The sequence below is a fragment of the Eublepharis macularius genome, chromosome 2, assembly GCF_028583425.1.
Source record: "Eublepharis macularius isolate TG4126 chromosome 2, MPM_Emac_v1.0, whole genome shotgun sequence".
Classification (NCBI taxonomy): Eukaryota; Metazoa; Chordata; class Lepidosauria; order Squamata; family Eublepharidae; genus Eublepharis; species Eublepharis macularius.
Window position 1 is genome coordinate 123,368,224 of NC_072791.1, and position 24,201 is coordinate 123,392,424.

Below are 24,201 nucleotides of genomic sequence, written 5' to 3' on the forward strand. Positions count from 1 at the left end.
CATCCAAGTCTAGAGAGATTGCTCTACTCAGATTGCTAAGAGGAACCTGCAAAGCTCTTATGTATTCCAGGCATGCTAGATCACTGAAAAAGGAGAATCTGGATATTTCATTGTTCCTTTGATAGTAGTAGAATTGTTTCTGTAGTTACCTCCTGTCAGAATACTGAGGGACTATGAGCTCTAGTGAAATACAATGAACTGTGTTAGTTACATGACAGGTCAGGATCATGTTACTGTAACCACCAGATCACATATCTTTTACCTAGTGTTGTGATTTCTTATGAGATTTCTTTTGAAATCTGCAGAACAGAACTTGCTAGGAGAATGGGGAATGATCTCTTTATGATCTCAGTCTTTCCAACTGGAATTTCAAGTGTTTCTAAGAAGTTCTCACCTATAACAGCATTCTGCAGGTAAGACGTGAAACATTTAGGATTTAAACCTTGGTGTGTGCGAGGCTTGCTGCTGACTTCCATGGGCTGTGGTTCAGATACTAGTGACGTGTATAGCAGCTCATAAATTCTAGTGTTTGAATCATAATCTAAAGTACATTCTTTATCTATCTAGCAGCATCAATTGTATTTGCATGTATTTCATTAATTCAGTTTGTTAGGTTACAATTGTGTATCTGCAGTGCCATTGTCTCTTATGTGACTATTTATTATTTGTTTATATCCTGCCTTTTTGTTCAAGAACATCAATTGTGGCTAATAGATATTAAAACAACAACAATAATAAATATGTGCTTACATACCACTCTTCTGGACTGATTAGTGCCATACTCAGGGCAGTTAACAAAGTCAAGGTTATTATTATCAACCCCACAATACAATTGGGGAGCTGGGGCTGAGAGGAGTGGCTTACCCAAGGCTACTTACTGAACTCATGGCAGTGGTGGAATCAGACCAGCAGTGTGCTGGCTCAGAGCCCAGCCACTTAACCAGTATGCTAAAGCAGCTCTCCTTCCTAATAAAAATACAAGTATTAAATAGTCAGCCAATAATGAATAAAACTACCAGGAGGGATTATGGAATCTTTAGATCACTGAGAGCGGAACTACAAGTGACAAAAGGCACAGATTGGACTCTTGTCAGCTTCCCTCAAGTTTTGATGGGAAATGTAGGCAGCTTGGTGGAATGTTGGACAAGTGACAGTTGAAAAGTCCATTAGACAGCAGTCAGAGAGCCAAGCTGCAAGACTAGGATGCCTACATTTCCCATCAAAACTTGAGGGAAGCTGACAAGTGTCCAACCTGTGCCTTTTGTCACTTGAAGTTCTGCTCTTAGAGCAGAACCACAAGTGACAAAAGGCACAGATTGGACACTTGTCTGCTTCCCTCAAGTTTTGATGGGAAATGTAGGCAGCTTGGCGGAATGTTGGACAAGTGACAGTTGAAAAGTCCATTGGACAGCAGTCAGAGAGTGAAGCTGCGAGACCAGGATGCCTACATTTCCCATCAAAACTTGAGGGAAGCAGACAAGTGTCCAATCTGTGCCTTTTGTCACTTGTGGTTCTGCTCTTAGATGTACTTTCAAAAGATGGTGATACTATGTTCTGCTAAAGGTGCCACAGGGAAACAATGCAGGATTCTTTGAATAAACGGGTAAGCTTAGGCTGCAGAGAGGTGTAAAGGAGAGCTCCCAGTGTGTCCCTTAGTAACTGAAGAGTCCTTTCTCCCTTTCTCTGGATACTAAAGTCTTGAAGCCCCACTTGCAGCAATTGTAATTGAACTTTAAGATGTGAAATGTCTGAAGTTTTCTAAGACAAATATTAGCAATATGCTGTTCTTTCTTGGCTGTTTACATAAATGTCTCTCTTTCACCAAACTGCCCATTCACTTTTGTGCTTCTAGTTATTTATGGGGGCAATGTCATGTAGTCTCTTGCCATGTTGCCTAGTACATGGCCATCTTGAGATATGTATTCTGTTGCTGGGGCTTATATATGCCTGATGGCATATATATGGTTTGAGTGGATTCTCAGTTAATTGGGATCCTGTCTTCTGATGAGATTGTGGTAGCATATTCAGCTTGAGCTTTCCAGTGAGTCCAATGGCATGTTCTAACAAGTTACCTCTTTGGCAGATAATTTTGTTTGAGTGCATAGGAACTAACTTCTGAGTGAAAAAGAGTAAGATGCTGACTAAGCTTGCTAAATCTCCACTACACCCACTCAGCCCATCTTTGCCTACTGTAGCAGTTATACCAGTGTTGTATAATTCTGATGCAACAGTGTGATTCCATTACTCTGCTGTAATGTTTTGTCCCATCGGTGTAAAGGATTTAGTAGTAATCTTACCCCAGACTCCAGGCACAACTTGAGGATAGGATCACACTCTAACTCTGCCTTGGACTGTGGTCCTACTATATTATTAGGAGTGTGTCTGGGCTTGCTCTCTGGTTTTCCCCAGAGCAGTTGCAAGCACTGAGTCCTCAAGATACTTTTTAAATTAAAGAGCAGGTTAGGTTGTTCAATACTATGTGTGATTATGAGTATCTGGTGTCCAAGTATTTGGCATATCTGGAGGATGGCATTGATCAGTAGTGACCTATTTAAATTCATCTAGTAGTCAGCTCAGAAAAATGCCTCTTAACTATCTTCCAAATGATTTTGTGGAGTGGAGTTTTTTAAAAAAGTGTTGCTAATTCTGTATATCACATCTTCTATTATTATAAATCAGAAAGGATTATAGTTTCCAGGAGAAATGACAAGGGAAAGAATCAATCAACAGCATTATTCTCATAGGCCCATGAAAGGCACCAGGTGCAAACCTCTAATTAATGTTAGCAATATGAGGAGGAAAGAAAACACATCTGAATCTCATTTAAATGCTGCTGCTGTGTGCTGGACGTTTAAGTGAATGAGCTGACTAGGTAGGCCAAAATATAGTCTTTTTACTCAGTTGACTGGCACAATCCAAGCAAAAAGTTGCTCAGATATGTATTTGACATGAAATTGATGGCACCATCTAGCCAGATGGTTTGATTCCACAGCTGTGACAAACTGTATGCAGGATCATAGATTAAAATTTTGGAACTCAGGGACAGGTTCCAGTTGGAACTCAGGGACAGTTTAGCCAAGGGTGGAAGGGGCATTTGTCCTGGTTATCAGGCATGCAGGAAGTTCTGAACAATCAGTCGTGAAAGTGGGAGAAGGGAGGAAACCAGTGGAAAGAGTGGGGAGAGGAGGATAGCTAAGTGTCATTGTATGTAAAAGAAAGCCTCTGCTGTGGAGCAGGAGGAATAAAAAGGCCCCAGGTGGGAAGGATGTAAGGGTGTTTTCGGATTTATTTATTCACTTCATTTATATCCCATCCTCTTAAGTTGATTTTTGTGTAAATTGGCATATTATGCAGCTATAGGACCAAAATGTACAGACTGAGTGTATGGTTTCTCTTCTATGTTCTATCTTGCATCAACAGTATTCACACATTTTATTTATTGATTAAAACATTTCTATGCCACATTTCTACCCAAATAGGAAGCAAATGTTTCTAACCAAGGCAGCAAATGACAAAAAATTTCAGTATTAAAACATCAAGACATTAAAACAGCATTTAAAATATAAGTGCATATAAAATATTTAAACAATTCAATAAAACATGTAAACATACCCATTGTATGTGACATCCTCAAAGGTGTGAAGCATCTTGGGTGAAAACATGGATCCAGGAGTCTGTCTGGAACACCTTGAGTGAAAGAATTCTATTGGGGGGATTCATTTATCCTTTATTCTTGCTATCTAACTAGCATACTATCTGCCAGAAGTTTTACAAAGATGCCCATGAATTCATCTGACAGCATAATGACAGCAGAAAATTCCAAGAGAGGATTCTATCGTTCTGAAGATCTCTAGTGCTCAGAAAAGGAGAAGAACTTGAAAAAAGAAATAGGCCTGGGATGGAGATAGAGGAGGAAAGAAGCTGCTGTATATATAGAAGGAGAAAGTTTACTTGTTGACATTGTGAAGTATCCTATGAGTTTTGCTTTTTGATGGTCAGTTAGAGTAATATGGGAGATGTCCTGACTGAGTAGACATGGACACGGACAGAAAAAAACCTGAATATGGTGTTCGTTGTTCGTTGCCATCCATGAACAACGAACATTGACGAACATGATCCTGTTCACGAACATGTCCATTGTTGGTTGTTCGTGGGGGCCAGCAGGCTCTCCTCCAGCCATCAAGATCCCTACTGCATCACTCCCAGAAACCCTACCTGAGCAGGCAGCAGGAAATGTACCAATAATAAATAATAGCTTGTCCCCAGAGCCTGGCAGCAGCCCTGGAACTTGAAGGAGTAGATCTCTATCCCACCACACACAAAGAAAATTCAAGCTCCAATGCACTCACCCTGTCTCTCTAACAGCAGCTGTCTCTCCCTGAAAGCCAGAGCTGGGAGCCCCCCTCCCCCCATGTCTTTTCCTCTTGTAACAAATTTGGAGCTCCAGTCCATACTTGGAAGGAAGACCTGACTATCAAGACAAATTGGGCTTAGATTGGGGATTCCAGGGCAACAGCAGGAGTTCAGACAGAGTTCAGACAATCCCTGCCTGAGTTGCCATGGGAATTGATTGCAGGTGCCAGACTGTCTGGCTTGACAAACAGCAACTAACGAGGCTTGCAACAACCACCTGTTCGTTTAGAATGGGGTCTCTTGAACAGCTTGTTCGCGAACAGCAGATTGGGCTGTTCATGGCTTTTTTTAGTTCGTATTGCTGATCATGCCCATCTCTAGTCCTGAGCCCCCCAGCAGGTCCAATAGGGCCTCCAGGGGTGATTTCAGCTTGATAAAATGGTACTGGAGATGGGGACAAGGAGTCTCTCCCATCCACATCATGCTCCTGAGCTGAATCAGGCCTATAGCACTTTGGAACTTAGTTCCCTGATGTAATTGTCTTTCTATAAGACGGGCCAGTTTCTTGCACCCTTTAGTAAAATACCAGGTAGATATGTCTTTTGTTTTTTGTTTAGTTTCTGCATGGTAACAAAGTATTAGAAAGTAGGTTCAGTCGACTAGGTTTGCTGGCTCTTGAAAGTAGAGTTTTTGTTTGTTTTAAATGAAAGCCAGAATGTCATGCTGGCCAAAACTTAACCATCATAGCCAACAAAAGCCCTACTCATTACAAGGGAGATATTAACTATTGCAGAACCTGTCACCATTGTAGAAGTTTAAAAAGTAGAATTATAATTATATTGTCTATCTGCATATTACAGATTCTGGATTACAGCGATTAAAGGACAACTGTTTTGTTTAAGCCTCTCCTAAGGCAAGTGATGCAATGTATTACATGTGTGGCTGTCTGAAACCCTTTAGTTTTAATTAGACAGACCTTGAGGTATGAGACATACCGTTATTAACTGTGCCAATAAGAACACTGATTGAGGTATAAATAAAGTATCACAAACACATTGCATATATGTGAAAGTTTGTCAAATCAGAATGCATCAAGAATTATGTCATCAAGCATTTTGTCTTTAAAAATGCTTCTTTATGTCCCCTAATTGGGCCTCGGAGAAAATATGAATCGTAACCAAGGGTTGTGAACAATTGGCTAATGCTCTTTGAGAGTAATTATCCCAACATTTGCTCAGAGCAAGAAAGATCAAGCAAGAGATGATATATTCAAATAGTTGCATGTTCTAGGTGTGATACTCAGATCTGAGTACTGATGCCATAGCAGTGCAGTCCAAATCCCAATCCAGATGTTGGACACTACTCCTGTTTGACAAGTATAGGCAGCCATAGGCAGAATAACCTTTGTAGCTCTTTGGCACCCATAGGTGTAATGACGCTTCCTATAACTGTGACAAATTCAATAGCTCAGCTAACAGATGAGTGGCTCAATCTCATGGCTGGGCAGGGGTTTGAATCCTGATCCTGGTCTATTCCATAATGCCAGGAGACATGTTGGAATGATCAATTTCAGGGCACTGAAAATTCATTTATTTTATTTGTTTTTTGCCACGATTGTAAAATTAAAAAATAACAGAGATATAAGAAAATGATTCAGAGACATAAACTATTTAACCAACCCTACATCTGAGCTTTTCTTTACATTTAAATCTGGGCAGAATGTGACAAGAATTGGAAACTCTGGGAGGATCCAGACTCCATAACAAATATGTAGGCTTTATCCCTTGAGATGTAATCTCTCTTTAACCCAGTTACGCCAGTAGATAATCAAAATCCGAAAGGATTCTTACAAAGGATATTATGGTTAGGATGGTTGGCATTCTTTCTCTGATATGGGTCCGGTGATCAAAAGGCTAAATAAATTATCAGTTAATCATTGAGCTCCATTCACAGCATTGATGCTGAGACATTAAAACTATTTGTGGTGGTAGTCCAGAGACTATTTTCCCACCTTTTGTTTTATCACTGCAATATGAACCACTTTGTACATCTGTAGCATGGTGTTTTGCTGAAGTTTCTATTTTCATTTGAAACTTAAGGCATATATATGCATTAGAGAACAGTTTTAATAAATTATTCCCTCTCACCAGAGGCCCCTGGGAATTGCAATTTTGATAAGGAGCCAGTGATTGCACTGTTACCAAATTACAGTTCATGTGATTGTGTGAAGCTGTGATAGTTAAACTGATGAAAGTTTGCAGAGCTGCAGCCTGAGACACACCACAAGGACATACACAAAATGCTTGATTAGAACAGACATGGTGCCTCTGTTGCCTAGTGTCAGTTTGCTTGAATCAGCCCCAGAATTTTGTACTCCTTACCCCTCTCCTCGGAGCCCTGTAAGGTTATAATGCTTCTAGAACCTTTGTTTCCGGGCCTTTCTCTCAAGGCTTTTATGGGCATTTGCAGTACAACCTTATGCTGATTTCAATGGGCTTAGACTTGGGTAACTATGCATAGGATTGCACAGTCAGTGACCCAATTCTGAGATGTGGTACACAAGAGCCTCCTGATAAGAGCTGTCACCATTTTGTGTGACTAGGGCAACACATTTATTTTCCAGTTGTTACCCAAATAGGGAGTCTCCTATTTAGTTGGGGGAAATTTGCTTAAAGGAGAAAAAACAAGAGGGGGTAAATGGGATTCTCCACCAATGTATACAGGGATTTTTCCCTTAAGAGAACTCTTGAAATAAACCAGCCAGGTGTTTAGCTGGAAAGATTTTAATTAAAAGAGAAATAAAAGGGCAGTCATACAAACACGCACAGAACACATACAGAACACACACAAGGCTAACTGAGAGGAAATCAGGGAGAAGAGGGGAGAAAGCAATTTCAGGGAAGGCTATAATTACCAGTTTCAAAGATGGAGGTCTGCAGAAACAGCAGTGAAATGACTAGCATTTCACAGAGAGAAGATCCAAATGGTGTCTGTACAGGTCCCAAAATGCACGCTCGTTCGCTCGCTCACTCTCTGGTGGCTAGGGACTCCAGATATAGGGCAAAATGCTCCCTGGGGCACTGACATTTTGTGGCATTTGAGAGCCAGTTTGCTGTAGTAGTTAAGAGTGCGGGACTCTAATATGGACAGCCGGGTTTGATTCCCCACTCCTCCACTTGAAGCCAGCAGGATGACCTTGGGCTAGTCACAGCTCTCTGGAGCTCTCTCAGCCCCACCCACCTCACAGGGTGTTTGTTGTGGGGATAATAATAACATACTTTGTAAACTGCTCTGAGTGGGCATTAAGTTGTCCTGAAGGGTGGTATATAAATCGAATGTTGTTGTTATTATTATTTTGCCCCCCAAACAATGACTTGATGGGCTTTTCAGAAGTGGATAATAGTGTAAATGGTGCTTGATGACCCTGTGAGTACTGGATGGGAAAAGCTACCAGGATTGGTGAATAGCGTTAAGTGTTGCTTAATTATGGTAAATCAGTGAGGGGAAGTGAAGCCCAGGTGTGGATGAGGTTAGTCAAAAGTTTCTTGGGAGACCCATTGTCCTAAATTATGTGTTTCTCTGGGGCATGTAGGAAGCCATTAGTCAGTTAGCTGCTCTAACTCCTTTCTAAAAAATTGTCTCAGGCTGTTACCTGGCCAGCACCCATTTCGTTTCATTTTAGGCCAAGCCGTGTCTTGTGCTTAAACTGCCCCTCAGTGGGGGAAGGGATCTGATTGCTAACACAGCCTTGGTATGAGTGAATGCACCATTTGATTGCCAGCACTGTAACGCCCAAACATGTCTGTAAAGTAGCTACCATATGGGGTGGGGGATACCTGAAATATTTCTAAATTAAAATTGTGTCTTCTATACACTAATGTGGCTGTAGCTTTTCATAACGAAAAGGAGAAGGAAAATTGCTAGATTTCTGTTGTCAGTCAAAGCAATATTATTCAGGACTAGTTTGACACAACACATGCACAAACTTAATAATACCTACCTGTTACCAAGTGTTGCTTCACCCTATATTTTCAATATAGTTTTTCAGTGGGAGTTTAGTTTTGTCTTTAGGATCCCTTGAAAGCTCAGCACCAGCCATGATGTTTTAGGAGTTACTATTAAGGGTAACATAAAACTAAACTAAAGCATTACTTGGAAGTATGGCTTTAAGGTTTCCTATTAGAATCATCTGTGATTTCTAAAGCGATGTGCTGTGGTGTCATATGTAGAAGACTGTGGACTCAAGCCAAAATAAACCAAAAGGGGAGAAGTAAACCTTTAAGAAGTGTATCCTGTCTGTGTCTGCATCTTTAATTAAAATTATATTTTAAAAAATTAAACGAGATGGAGGCATACTAGTACTTTTAAGAATGAAAGAGCTATTTTTTGTAGATCTTAAGAAGTATCCTCATTTAGTCATAGTAATAACACCAGAACTGAATCTGGTCTATTGGTTTTCAGACGCTGTTGTTTGAGTTACAGAATTCCATGTTGGATTGCTTTTTAGATCCACTGATTGCATCATTCTTCATACGTACAAACAGTGAATCTCTGGGGCAATGCTGAATACTCTTTCTCTGCCAGCAGTATTAATGGTATATTTAAAAGAGGTCTCTGTAAAGTACAGGCTTCTGAAAGAAATGTCTTTCTTGTTTTTGATGGCCTTGAGATCTGAAATAGCATACATTTTGTGGCTAACAAGCTGAAAGGCAGACCTGACAGTCAATTTATGTTTTGTGATTTGTTCTGTATATGTGGATCCTAAGAGATATCTATAGTTTCCCTTTATGAGCATCTCTGATATACCATATGGAGAGTTACTTGTGAAAGAAGATGTGGTGGAAGCGAGAGTGGCTGCTTTAATTCCTGCCTCACCATGGGATTGTTTTTTACTCCAGTGATCAGGGAAAATAGCCCCCAAACATGCAGGAGGCCCAAAAGTGAGATGCATTTAGTGAGCTCTGCACACCTCGGCAGTGCTTCTTGTTTCTGAGGAGGGTTTTGAGAAAAAAGGGAAAGGAGAGGTCTAGTCATTTTCTCTCATCAGCACTCCTGACGCTGTACAGTAAAAGCTGTTTCCAGGGATTACGCTGTGCATGCTCTTCTGCTTAGTAACAACCCATTTCCTCAGCCAAGAGACACTTATTTGTGCACCTCTCTTAAGTGGCTGCTTTCCAGAGAAACCAGGTAAGCAAACATGAAAAGTATTTTTTTTCCTGAATAAATAACATAGCCTAGGAGTAGTTTGCAAGGAGGTTGGCATAAGCACTCCCCGTTTCTAGTCAGAACTGCTGTCTATCAGTTGTGATTCAGTGTCTATAAACACGCAGACTGTTTTTTTGACATGCTTCGTGTTATGCTGATCAAGTTTGGATAGCTGTTCCCCCCCTAAAAAAATGCCTTGATAATGTCAACAATGCAGTTAAGGTTTAGAAGGCAAAAGGAGACAGCACTGTATGTGTGTGTTCATCTCTGTAACCTACAGGTTTTGTATTACCACATATTGCAAGTGGTGCTTGATTAACCAACTCAGGGTAACTGAAGGTCAGTTATATATCCCTTGGGTTTAAAGAATTCAGAGGGCAAAAAGCAAACAATCTGTTTTGAGAACAAAAAGAAGGATGTAATGGATAGTTAAGTAGGTGGAGAAAAAGGGAGCAAAAAAAATCTGTCTAATGCAGTAATTGCCTGTGCCTCTGATTTGCAGCATCTGTGCTCTTAGTAGTCATCTTTTTGCTTCTTGCATTTTCTCTCTGGGAGGCTTCTGGTGCTGTCTGGGAGGCCTGAAGGTCATACTCACCTGATTCAAGCTATCATGACCTTTCAGTTATCTAAATGCATTTGGTAATTTATAGAGAGAGAATGATTCTGATGTTTATATTTTCATTTGAACTGATGCCTCTAAGGGCTGCTTCACATATAGTATTTTGATGAGGAACAGTCTCTTCCACCATGTGTACAAACACGTAGAAACCTGCAGTAGTTTTGAACCATATGCCCAGATAGTAAAACACACACTTATCCAATTTTGGAACATGGCAGTATTATCACATTTCCATGTATAGATTACAATCCGTGTGTGTGTGTTAAATTGCATTATGTGTGAAGGCCTGCTCTTAGATATGTGTTAGATGAAAATGCAAAATATCCCTCCGTGTAATAAGAAAATTTGTTGTGGTTACCTTTTTGTTCCCCATTACCTGTAGTGAAAAGCATTATCAGGAGAAGGGTGATTATTAGTGAAGATTTGGCAGGGGTGGTGTTCTTAACCCTTCCCTTGTCCTCAATTCTTATTCATCCTGCCTAACCTGCTTTCTCCAAATGTGTGCCTCACTCTCACAACCAGTAGCTGTAGGGGTTGCTCTCAGGCCTGCTTTCATATGCTGCTCATCTACCCTGTGCCAGACTCCAGTTGTAGGCTGCCTTCATTCATCCCAGGAACAATCAGAAAGCCGTTGCTGCCTGAGCAAGAAAGGACAGTTGGGCTCTGGCCACTTTTTCCATCTAGGCATGAGGACTTGGCGGTGGGGGGGGGGGAATCAGTCTCTCATACAGGCTCTTTTAACTGAAATAAAAGGCCTATGAATCTACCCTTGCATAGTTAGCACATCATCTAATTGTTTATAACAGTCTCTCAGAACCTGTGAGTCCTAAACACAAGAGGAGAGGGTGGCTGCATGACCTGTCCCTCCAACAACAATGGAGGGAGAATCGTATTCATCAAGCACCCCCAATAAAGGTCCAGTAGTTCCTGGTTCCAGTCCATGTCTTGCCCTGAGTCACCACCACTTGGCCAAGAATACAGAAATGCATATGAAGAATCAAGTCGTCCTTGACAGTATTTAAACCTGTAAGATGTGGTGGAGTGGGTGCGTGGGTGGAGCTCAGCATTTGAATAAATAGTTTAACTGAAGGTAGGGCCAAACAGGCTTCAGGCTAAGTTTTGGAACTCTGTTGGTTTGGGCTCCATTGTTGCATATGAGGGCTATGAGGAGACACACCAGGGCTTTCTTGAAGAGGTCTCAGATGCTTCAAGTTCTCTACCAAAGGACAGGGCCAAGATTTTTAACTGTAAGAAAGTATTGTAGATCCTCCCTCACCGCATTTTTACTCAGGTCTTTTCTTCAGGATGGAGCTTTATTGCTGCCCGATTGGATTCTTTTGTTTATCCAGATTCTGTTTTTATTTTTATCCTGGTTTATTGTTTTATTTTTATTGCTTGTTGCAATTGGGGGGGGATATTGAATAGGGAGCATTGAATAAGTAATGACAATACAGTATAGGCACAGTTTTTACACATTTCAAGATAGTGTTGTCAGTCTCCTGGTGGCTGCAGGGGATCCCCTGCTCCCAGGCTCTTCCCCCTGCCACCACTCACCTGGTCAGCGGGGGGGGGGGGAATGAGGGAACAGACTTCCCAGGGCATGCTCCTTGTGCAGTGCAATGATGTCACTCTCAGGAGTGATGTCATTGTGCAGGCCCCAGGAGGGCTCCTATATTTTGCACCTGGCTGATTCTTAAAGAATCATCTCATTTGGGGCCCAAATCAGCCAGGTGCGAAGTGTGGGAGTGCTCTTGGGGCCTGCATGATGATGTCACTCCTGGAAGTGACATATGCACACATGAGGGCAAGGATAAGGTAAGTGCCCCCCTCCCCCACACCAGGAGGTTAAGGGGATCTGGCAACCCTATTTCAAGACTTTCCAGTGTTTGAGGCTCAGAAAATGCTACCTAGAGCCCTGAAACTGGTATATAAATTTCCTTGGACATTGATGTTATTTATTTCTACAATGTAATCGATGGACATGCTGCTTTAAACAAAAAGACAGGTCCTTGCCCAAAGAAGCTTGTAATATAAAGCGATCTGGTAATTAGATATGACATTGGTTCAAAGGGGAAAGGGGTGTGTATGTATATATAGTAGAATTTTGCTTGTTGGTGTGTTTTTGTTTAGTTTGGCCCTGAACTGCTACAGTTTCTGTATAAATCTGAAATAATAATAAAAAAATTAAATCTATTTTTGTTAGCAGTATTTTATTGATATATGACCCTGGATTGTTACAGCATGGCTTCAGTGGAACACAGAGTTTATGGTTTTCTCAACTCAAGAGAAGATGCTCTGATGGAAGGAACACTTAGGTATTCCTAAACATCTGGTGGTTATATCTAAAATGAGAGTGCTCATGTATACTTAGTTGTTGCCTAAAGCTATACCTTTTTCTACTAATATCTGTTGTGGGAGTGGGTAGGGGAAGGATGGAATATGGTTACACAGTTGACAAAATAGTGTTTTGGATATGCTTGGATTCTCTGCAATTGTTAACAGAAGTTCTGGAGCTCAGCTGTAACGGATGCTATTTCAGAGGGCTCTCTGAAAATCTCTCTTCCCACACCAAGACAGGTTGGCTTGCTTGTTTAGGATTGGTCCCCAAGATACTCCCCCCACCCCAGACTGCTCATACTGAGTGTTTAGATTTGGCACCAGATTATTGACACTTTTTAAGAATGTGGAGATCCTCTACCTAAATCCCCAGGTTTTGCAGACATGTTAAACCATCCACAACTCCTTGAGACATGAGGTCTTCCAGGTACAGAATTTCTCATATGTGAAATAACATGTACAATGTATCTAACTGTGGTTGCTGAAAATATCAACTTCGTCAGTAGCTGCAATCAAGTTCTAATTCCACTCAGCCATGAAGTTCCCAGGGTCCTCTTGGTCCATTGGCTCTCTCTCAGCCTAAATTACCTCACAGGGTTGTTATGAGGAGATAATGAATAGATGGAGTTGCTTGGATGCAGGATGGCATTAAAATAAAATATTATTAACCACCTCTAATTCCATTGTCTTATAAAATGTCTCATTTCCCCCTCTAAAATCCTGAGTAAATGTTCTGTATGTGACATGATTAAGTCTGAACTTGCTTAAACCTGTATCACTCAAGGATGGCATAGTGATTTACCATGTTTCAATGTTACATTCAAAGTTCTGGAGTGTTAAAAATTCTATGCTACCCCTATGAATATTTACTTTGGTCTGCGGACCTTGGCTTGCTGTATGATGCTAGAATGTTCCAGCTATTAGTGGTTCATATGAACACATCTTTTCTTGATCTTGTTCTCCAGAAGTTCCATTTACATCCATTTACATTCCATTTGGATCCAGGGAGGGTCATTTATACCGCAAAGTCAGCTGTGTGGTTACCATGTTCCTTCATACTGTTGTGCTGTTGTGCACATGATTATAAGGACATTATCACTATGCAATGTTTATCCCTTTGAATAATAGCATAAAAGTGAGCATAGTAGGTTTGTTTCTATCTAGACCATTGTGTGTAGTGGTCCCTATACTCAGTTTCTTGAGTATAGTCCAGATTATAATTTCTTGGGTTAGTCCATATTAGCTGCAGTGATGAAATTGAGCCAGAAATATGAACAAGGAAGCAAAAATACTTTCTAGGTTCTATGGCTGGGTCCACAACACACCAACTTTATAGATATAACACATCTTTCCTTACCTCTTCCTCTTCTGCAGACTGCAACTTGATCGCTAAAGAACTGTCTGCTATCAACAATTTTCTAAGAATGAGAGGACATGGAAGGCTTCATTGTCACAGAACTGTCTTAAGCTTAGTTAATGATTGCAGCCATGTTTGTGTGGGATTTCTTAGCAGCTCCTCTCTATCAAATCTTCTGTGCCTTGCTCCATGCTTTCTCAGATGAAAACTGATATATTATTACAGTAAATCTTACAAATACCAGCAGTATTACATATTCCTGACTATTACCTGAGTAGCCATGGTGATGTAGTTGATAGACTGTTATACCTGGACCAGGAAATAACTTGTTCATGAGACTCACTGGGTAACCTTGGACCAGTTCTTCTGTATCAAGCTGACAAACCATAAAGTTGTGGTGATAAATGGTATCACCCTAGGGCATATGCTCTGAACTTGTTCCAGAAGGTCAGAATTCAAATGTAATGTAATAATTGCTGTTGTGTGTTCAGAAAGAAGTCTAATAATGCAAAGATCTAAAGCACATAAAATAATATATTTATTTAATTGGGTTAATATGGTAGTGACAGGAGATGAAAGACATTTCCTTTTACCCAAAGGTCATGTGAATATCACTTTCTTTATGTCTTAATCTTATAAAGCTAGTGGTGCAGTCCTAAAGAACCACACCTTTTAAAGCCCACTGAAGTCAAAGGGTGTAACTGTGTGCAAGACTGAACTGTGAGTCTGACAAGGAATGCTGAGTAACTGAAAAAGATTAGTGGATTCACAGGCATACATCTAAGTAATTTTAAGAATAATCGATAACTTAATGACTGACTATTCTACAGAGTATTCTGTGTAAAGTCAAACAACAAGAAAGGGAGAACATTTATAAAAGAATATCAGTATCATATGGAATTATACTTGTGAATATTTCTAAATTCATAGTTTTAAATGAGTTTAACTAATTTAGAATGAAAAACATGTTGCTGATGACTGCAGCAAAGTGATCACAGGAAAATGTAGCGTGATGGGAGGTCTTGAGTTCTATTTTCATTTAAAACACAAAGGGGGAGATTAAAATAGATGCCTTGAGAAATGTTGTTCTTTGATTCATGAGGAACTGCGTTCATGTTCCTGTCATAGAGTGAATAGGATATTAAAAACTGAGGTTAGCCAGATGTTTGGGGGAAATGAACTGTTTCTGAACATATGTACATATGGTCTGCCTTATACTGAATCAGATCATTGGTCCATCAAAGCTAGTATTGTCTACTCAGACTGACAGTGGCTCTTCAGGGTCTCAGGCAGAGGTCTTTCACATTACCTGATCATTTAAACTGGAGATTAGAGGGACTGAACCTGGGACCTTTTGCATGCCAAGCAGATGCTCTACCACTGAGCCACAGCCTCTCCTCAGATATAAGGATTCTGTTTAAATCTATTTTTATTGTAGCATAAGCTTTTGAGAATCAAGTTCTCTTCGTCAGATGCCTGATACAGAGACTGGTCAAATACAGAAGAGGAGGGTCAAATCCACATTACTCATTCTAAGTCGCATGTTCCCCGCATTCCCCACGCAATCCCGAGTGCCGGTCACATTACCTCATTAAACAGACACATTTCATTCGCATTTCTCCCGAATGTGTGGTCACAGGTTTTCAACGGGAGTTTCACGGTGGCTGTGAATGGGCCAATGCACAATTTACATGGTTTTTTTTTAAAACCACCCCCCTTCCTGTCTCTCCGGCCGTTCCGAGAGTTCCTATTGGCTGATTCAACTTGCAAGTGCTCCGTAGTCTGCAGAAGACTGTTTTTGACTTCATAGCATTGGATTTATTGATTATGCTGTTTCTGAATCAAATCTGGTAGTTTGAAAAACCATTTTGGGGTGAATCCATCCTCAGAACGGACTCACGAAACTTCCTTTTTAACTGTTTTTTTTTTAAATTTTATATTACTGTAATATCGAAATTATGAAATAATGACACTCCAAGGAAGTGAAACTTCAGTAAAATTCAGGCACTGAACTGTCCTGCGTAGGAAATGCCCACGAAAGCTTCCCACATGCTTCCAAATTTCCAAAAAAGAAACGGGAGAGAGCCATCAGTGCTGTCAGTGGGGGAAAGAGAGGCATCATTATCTTCAATGATGTTTCTTTATAAGGCAAGATCGAAATAACGGAAAAGTGCGCTCAAAAATTTTTTTAAAAAATGGGCGGGAAAAAAGGTCCCGCCCAAAAAAGCGGTTTTCGAGCGGCCGTGTGACCAGAGGGACGCGCGAGAAAGACGGCTTGGAAGCAGGAATGTGAACGAAGAGGAAAAAATCGCGGATTGGAGGCAAACGGAAGATATCCGATAAACATGCGGGTAATGGGTGAATGTGGATTCGACCGAGGAGAGAGAAGAGGCAATTAGGGGGAGGTAGGGGGAGGGTGCAATCAAAACATTCCTTTGCTAGTATATGTAAACATCTCCTTTTAGTGTGTGTATCAGTTGGCTTCAAAGGAGTTTGCCCTGTTAGTTTGTAGCAGCCAAACAGCTAGACCAGGGGTGGGCAAATTGCAGCCCGCGGGCCACATGCGGCCCGCTACAGAGTTTTTTGTGGCCCGCCAAGACAGTCAGAAAAATCCGCCTTGAACCGAGATTTCCTTCTAAAATTAAATGTGCTTGCAGCTATAGATGACATGAAATTAGCACAATAAATAAATTGAATAAAACTACCACTATTTTATTTAATTTATATTTATTGATTTTTATGATACAATTTATACCTTTTCTGAAATGCAAAGTTAACTAATGAATGCAATCATTTTAAAAGGTGCAGCCCTCCGCTAACCTCCGCTCCCACAAAGTGGCCCCCGAGCCAAAACAATTGCCCACCCCTGAGCTAGACCATCCAATTCCAATGCAGTATGAGCCTTCGATAACCACAGCTCTCCCTGCCAGATGCATCTGACAAAGAGACCACAGATCTCTTTGTCAGATGCATCTGGCAGGGAGAGCTGTGGTTATCGAAGGCTCATACTGCATTGGAATTGGATGGTCTAGCTGTTTGGCTGCTACAAACTAACAGGGCAAACTCCTTTGAAGCCAACTGATACACACACTAAAAGGAGATGTTTACATATACTAGCAAAGGAATGTTTTGATTGCACCCTCCCCCTTCCTCCCCCTAATTGCCTCTTCTCTCTCCTGCTCTTCTGTATTTGACCAGTCTCTGTATCAGGCATCTGACGAAGAGAACTTGATTCTCGAAAGCTTATGCTACAATAAAATTGGTTAGTCTTAAAGGTGCTACTGGACTTTTTGATTTTGCTACCACAGACTAACACGGCTAACTCCTCTGCATCTATGTTTAAATCTATTTAGACTTTTATGGTTTCCAATGAAATTGAATGCATGAATGTTATCCCTAAAGATAGTGAATTGAGAAAGGCAGTTACTCCTTTGCAAATCATAAATCTGCACTGGTGCTACAATGTACTGTCCCCTTTTTTAAAAGATTCATTTAGAATTACAGACCAATCTTACTGCAAGGCTTCATGATAGATTTGGAAACTCTAGTTTCAGACTTCTCTGTACAGTCATAGAAGCATATATGAGGAATACCTCTTCTATGAGTGAAGGTGCTTTAGACCTGTTCACATATGATTATCAAAGGCCCTTTTCCAGGCCTCTGCCTTTTAATGTGAAGAGGCTGCTGACTTTCTCTGTAGTGGTTCCATATCTTTGGAACACCATCTCCAAACACATTCATTTGACGTCTACATTGTAATTTTTTAAGTTATCTATTTTATGCTATATCAACATATTGCTAGACATTGCATTACTGTAGCAATATCCACCTCCTGGGCTGTCTTGTCCATGAAGGAAAATCCTGTTCCAAATTATTGTTTTAGCACAGCATATATAACACAATATCCTAAAATTAGTAACAAAGCCCGTTATGGAAAAAAAATACAACAGGCTCTAGAAAGGAGAGGGTGGGAAGGTGAGCATTCCCTCCTCCTCTGTGACTGGTCCCGGCCAGGTGAAGGGGGCAGGCATTGCCTCATGCTCTGCGCCTGATTCCATCTGGGTGAAGGGGACAGGCATTGCTGCCTGCTCCATGTCTGGTCTCAATGGGGTGAATGGGGGGGGGTCATTTCTGCCTGCTCCCCTCCTGAACCTGGCTGGGTGAAGAGGGAGTTGGACATTGCCTCCTGCTCTGTGCCTGATCCCAGCCTGGTGAGGGGGGTGGGTGGGCATTGCCTCCTTCTCCATCCCTGATTCCAGCTGGTTGAAGAGGGAGAGGGCATTGCCACCTGCTCCACTTCTGGTCCCAGCTGTGTGAAGTCAGGGGGTGGTGGGCATCACCACCTGCTCCACTCCTGATCCTAACTGGGTGAAGGCGGCGCATGGGCATTGCCACATGCTTCATTCCTGATCCTAGCTGGGTGAAGAAGGGACTGGTATTGTCACCTACTCTGCACCTGATCCCTGCTGGGTGATGGCAGGGGGCAGGCATTGCCACTTGCTCCACTCCTGATCCCAGCTGGGTGAAGTCGGGGGTCAGGCATGGCTGCCTGCTCCGCACCTGATCCCAGTCTAGGCTTCCCACTGCAGTGAGCTTTCAGAGGGACACGCTGCCTCTTCTGGGCTTCCCTCCACAGCAACGCCCTCTGGATGTGCACCAGGGTAGGAAGTGAGATGTCTGGAACACAGGTAGCCTTTTGTATAGTAGGATGTGTGGATTCAGCCTAAAACAGGGTGTTTAGATTGGCAACTAAAAATAATAATGTTCTCCAAGTTACTATATGTGGAGACAGTGTTCCAAAGATGTGGCAACAGCATCTCCCGTGCAGATGAGACTCACTCCAAGAGGTGAAAGACTATTCTAATGCAACGACAGAGCAATATCCAGTGATGTGTGGATGCAGTCTTATTTTCTTGTGCCTTGACTTTGAGTTTTGCAAAAAAACAAAACAACCCCCCCTCCAAACCCCAAACTTGATTTTGTTCTAATTTGTTGTGACTAACCACTATTTTAGTGTTTTGTTGCTGTTAAGTTGATTTATGGTATTTGGTTTTGTTTACCATTACTTTTTTGCTTTGTTAATGAAGTGCTTTGAAAGGCAATTTGAATATTTTAGATAAATAGATGAATAGACACTTAACAGGCAGAGAAGTGCTTTGGTCTAGTTTCATTGCATGCCAACCCTATTTCCTGATAATGCTTTTTTATCTCTGTTTGCATGTTGCATCCTACTACACCAAAAAGAAGCAAGAGATATGATCAATGTGTATGAAACTCCACCTATTTCTAGCTAGCAAACTCTGGGGAGCCATTACTAGCATGTGTTGCCACCCCAGCTGAAAACAGTTTTGCAGGGAAACCTCAGGGATTTCCACTGAGTGCAGCTGGCCAGAGCTGGGAAGCATAATGACATGTGAAGTATTAGTTGGTGTAACCTTGGAAAATGGAAATCATGAGGGTAGCCATACATCACCAATTGCTTTGAGAACAAATGGATGGCATGATAGTCCTTTTGTTTTGTTTCAATGCACTTAAAATTGTAATAATGGCCCCACAAGCTGCATTTTCTGGATGAAAGTGTTGGGTTTATATAAAATAATATATGCAACAATGATGGTCACTTGTAGCTCCTACTTGTTGTACCCTGTCTTTCTCTAGATATGTATTATGTTCATTGGTGTACTCCTAAAAAGTTTTACAAGTACATCGAAAACATTTAGTTGTCTATATGAATTGTGCTGCTCCTTTCTCTCTTTTTCTGTTTAGGTGTCTTCTTACCTTCTGTTTGCAAATGTTTCCATTGATCAAGGCATGTAGCTGAGCATTTCTTTCTGGGGCACTCTAGGCTGTAACAAATCCCGCAATGGCCAGGGTAAGTGAGAAATGTTTTGTATCATCATCATGTGCATATGTGATCAGTAAATTCAAAGCATGCTTTTAAGTCATCTGAAAGCTTTAGGGCACAATATGAGTGAGATGGCTACAAGTCACATGAAAACAGTGTTAATTCTTGCTTGATATAGTAATATAAATAGTTGCACCAGCCCTACTGTGCCATTGCTGCTGGTAGGTACCTCTTTTTGAGTGCTTCCAGTTGTGCTGCTACTACTATTACCAAGTGCAGTACAAAGATAAAATCTAGAGAAAGCCCTAGAATAAAAGTGACAGCAGTGGAGGCTGGTAGTAGTAAGGAGCATTCTTCTACTCTATTTCTAATTCTGGTACAACTATAACTGAGGAAACTGACAGTCAAAATCATCTTTGGGTGTCTATTAATGTAGCCAGATCAGAATTTTAGACATAAGGGACTTGTATTATGATAACTGTTTCCTGATCTCTTATACTGTAGCCTCTGAAGTATTGGTGTCCTAGTGTGGGGAAATGTGATGACAAAGCTTGAGGTATAGAATAGAATAAGAGTGAAGAGGAATGAAGAAAATAGTGACCCTGGACATGAATTCTTCAGCAGACTCCTTTATATTAAGGTCCTTTGTTGGCTTCTTCTTTGCTAGGTCCCTGGAAACGATTAGGCTATGTCAGAGTCAGTGGAATTAAAAAAATGTCAGACTGTAATCAAACATAGAAGAGTTTTAGGTATAGAGAATCCTGTCTCAGAGTGGGGCCCAAACTGGGTTGGTTTTCATGACCAAAGTAAGGATTGATGAAATTGTAGCTTTCATTAATGATGATTTTGAGTGATATCTGAATTGACTAATCACAATTATGGTTGTTGCTTTGCCCTTCAAGTCGCCTACATTATAAAATCAGGAGTGCTGTGCAAATAAAAACTAAAAGTAGAAAAGAAACTCTAAACCCAGTTTTTCTGTATATTTGGAAGCTCATGGCTTGGGATACAAACTATGTTCAGACAAAAATGGTTTAAAAATGTCTGAGCCTATATTATGCTAGATGAATAGTTTTCAAAGTGAGCTTATGTAAAGTATCAAAATATTATTTCAAGCTTCTCTACAAGAAAAGAGGTTGTTTCTTTGGTGGTACTCACTCTGCACATTAATCTATAGACAAGACTAGGAAAAGGATAAAACACTTAAGCCTAAGGATTTATTTAAGGTATCTTTGAAAAACATGTTTGGTAAGAGGAAAAAAGCTATCTAATAAAAGCCTGGGCCCATATTGGCTGTCTGCTATTAGCTCTAGGGATGTGCACAAAAACAAAACAAAAATGGTAAATTCAGATTTTTTTTTACTGAATCAGAGAGAAAAATTGGAATTCCCTGAATTCCAAATTGATTCTCTAATTTGGTTTGGCTATTTCCAAAAAAAACCAGCCATTGTTTTCTATGGGGAATTCACTTAGGGGCTATCCAGTGGGCTGTGGGGGGAAGTCATTTTTCAACCAAACCACAAAATTTGGAAGAAACATTCTGATTGTCTTCTAAAGACCCACCAAGTTTCATGAAGATTGGACTCTGGAGGCCAATTATATGGGCCCACAAAGAAGATGCCACCATCCTCCATTATTCCCAATTATATGGGAAAAATAACTAGAGGGTATCCAGAGGGCTAGAGGTGGCATTTTCAAGCAAACCACCAAATTTGCAGGGGACCTACTCATGACCATTCTCTAAAGAACCCCCAAAGTTTCAGGAGGATTGAATCCCGGGGCCCAATTCTGTGGACCCCTGAACAAGGTGCTCCCAGCTATTCCATTGTTTCATATGAGAAAAAAAAATCAAAACTGACTCCCATTGCAGAAACACACTGGGGCAAGGCTGCTATAGCCAAGGCTGCCACTTCCAAATGTAAGATGAACTCATCCCAGAGAAAGCCCAACAGAACCAAACTGAAGCATGGGAATGGAATCCCCCTAGAACCAAAGTGAAGCAAAGGGACCAAAATCACACCAGAAAATCACACTCACTCCACCCAAACCAAATTGAAGCTAGGGACACCATTGCAATCTAGCCTAACAGAAGCAAACTGAAGTGAGGGAATGCTTTGTGCTTGTGATTGGGTATTGCTTGATTTTGTTCTGTGGTGTTTCCCCACTGGCTGAACTCAGTGCCTGGCTGCTGTGAAAGATGCTGGATTTCACCAATCAGCCAAAATTTAGTATTTTAATTCAAATTCTGAAATGAACTCCACATCCCTAATTGGTTAAATGGAACCTTCATGTTCAGAGACAGTGGTCATCTCAATATTAGATACAGATTATAAATCCCACAGAATGGCCATAAGTTTTCATACCATGTATGGTAGCTATGGGGGAAAGAAGAGAGAGAATGTAAATCTGATGCAGCAGCACTCAGCTTAAGAACTTATTATGTTTATTTATACTGTACTGAAATGCCTCAGGTGCATCTGCAGTTATGTGGGCCCTTTTCTAAAATATCCAGTCCCACTCACTAACCTTTCCTTATATCTTTTAAACCTCAATCACGTAGCATCAGGTAAATGAGTTACACAAGCTTAGATTGGAATGTTTGTAGCATGTAAGCTATGTGCCCCCATTGGTCTCTTATATGGAACTTAGAATACTGTGGTAATTATTTATGCTGTAAATATGAACCCATATGGATTTTTGACTGGACAGACACTACACAGGTGGAGATAAATAACAAGTTTTTATTTAGCAGAAAATAACATATTTAACAGGATAAATGTCTTCTGGGGAATGCTTCAGTTTATAAATTGAAACTGGTTTTCAGCTTCACCTCAAGAGTTTACAAACTTTCCTGTTGAGTTACTTTGTAACTGGGCCATAGATAACATAAATAACATAAATAAACATCGAAGGGAGATTTTGGTTCCCCTTCTCTCAGATAGATTACCGTAGCTTACGAGGTTCCCGCAACCAAGAGAATCCTGTCAACCATTTAAGGCTGCCCTTTCAACACAGAGTCTCTGGTCCCCAGAGCCTGCACAAATAAGTTTGGTATTTCAGGCCCTTAATGGGATGCTTATTTGTCTCAGTAAAATAAGCTTTCCCCCCCTAAGCTGACCCCAAGTTCTACCTAAAAGCCAAATAAAACAATGGCTAAACTGAGCGTCTTATCCAGAGCCTCAAATTCCCTGAGGAGAGAAAGTTGTTTATCTCTTCATGTAAGCTCGCTCACCCCCACCCATATAGTGGAGTTCCATGGGCTCTGATTGGCTGATGAACATTTGTATTTGAATAAAACCCTGGAGGGGAGGCAGGACCTTGGGAAATGATTGCAACACCGTACAGAGGCATCTGCTGCACAGCTGTTGGAAGAATGCTAGACTTAATAAACCATTGTCATATCAGGCAAGACAAATCTTATGTTCTGGACTGGGTAGATTCGAAGTTCTGGTTTACACTCAAGCTTTCATTGATTCATGTCTATGGTCACTGAGACTCACTGTCCAGGGATGGACTGTTCTAATGATGTGGTAACATAATTTCTGATGTGACTCAGAATGATACCATTATGTGCTAGCATTTGCTCGAAACTATTGATGGCACCTGACACAGTTCACATACACCAGAAGTTACATAATGGCATCAGGGTGATGCCAATTGCCTCCCTACGCCACTGCCCAGCCGAATGGCAGTGGGAGGAGCTGGTGGGGGGCAGGAGTTCTCCTGCTGAAGCGGGAGACCTATAAGACTGCTTGGGTGGCTTGCTTTGTGTTGGCAAGTCACTGCACTATTTCAGAGCTCAGTAAGTATCTACAAACTATTTCAGAAGACTTCCTTTTACCATTGTGAATCAGTGGGTTTTGAAATGCACTCATTATGCCAGAAGCTAGTTTTTCTTTTTTCTTTTTCTTTTTTAAATATTTTTTTATTTGTCTTAGTTCCATCTTATTCTGATAACAAAATTAATCAAAAGTCTTACATTCTTTGGATATGTGTTATAAATCATACATTTCATTTCATCTCTACAATTCCATCATAATTATACTATTTTCATTACACTAATCACTATAAGTCTGCATTCTTTAATTCTAGTACTTCTTTACTCCGCTCATTCATTTGATTGTATCCTGCTAACATATAGTTGTATCTCTATCTTATACTTCTGTTTAACCCATCTATAAAATGAGGTCCATTTTTGTTTTCCATCATGTCCGTTTTTGTCTTTTATTAATTCTGTCAGTGTGTCCATTTCTGCCGTCTCTAAAATTTTCTCTATCAATTCTTCTTTTGTTGGTATATCTGTGTTTTTCCAGTATCTGGCATATACTGTTCTTGCTGCTGTTATTATATGTATTATCAAATATCTATTTCCCCTATTTAATTCCTCTGGTATTATATTTAGTAGGAGCATTTCCAGTTTAAAGGGTATATTTGTTTCTAGCACCTCTTGCAACAACTCATGTATCCCTTTCCAGTATCTCTTCG

General features: G+C 40.7%; 1 protein-coding gene across 1 annotated transcript in view; it reads left to right on the forward strand.

The window, feature by feature from the left end:
* Window positions 1-19,734: 19,734 nt before the first annotated feature.
* TRIM66 (tripartite motif containing 66) overlaps window positions 19,735-24,201 on the forward strand; it is a 64,097-nt gene continuing 59,630 nt past the window's right edge. The window contains exon 1 of the mRNA XM_054969990.1: window positions 19,735-19,743. Coding sequence (XP_054825965.1) covers window positions 19,735-19,743 — 9 coding nt within the window. The remainder of the gene's footprint in view (window positions 19,744-24,201) is intronic.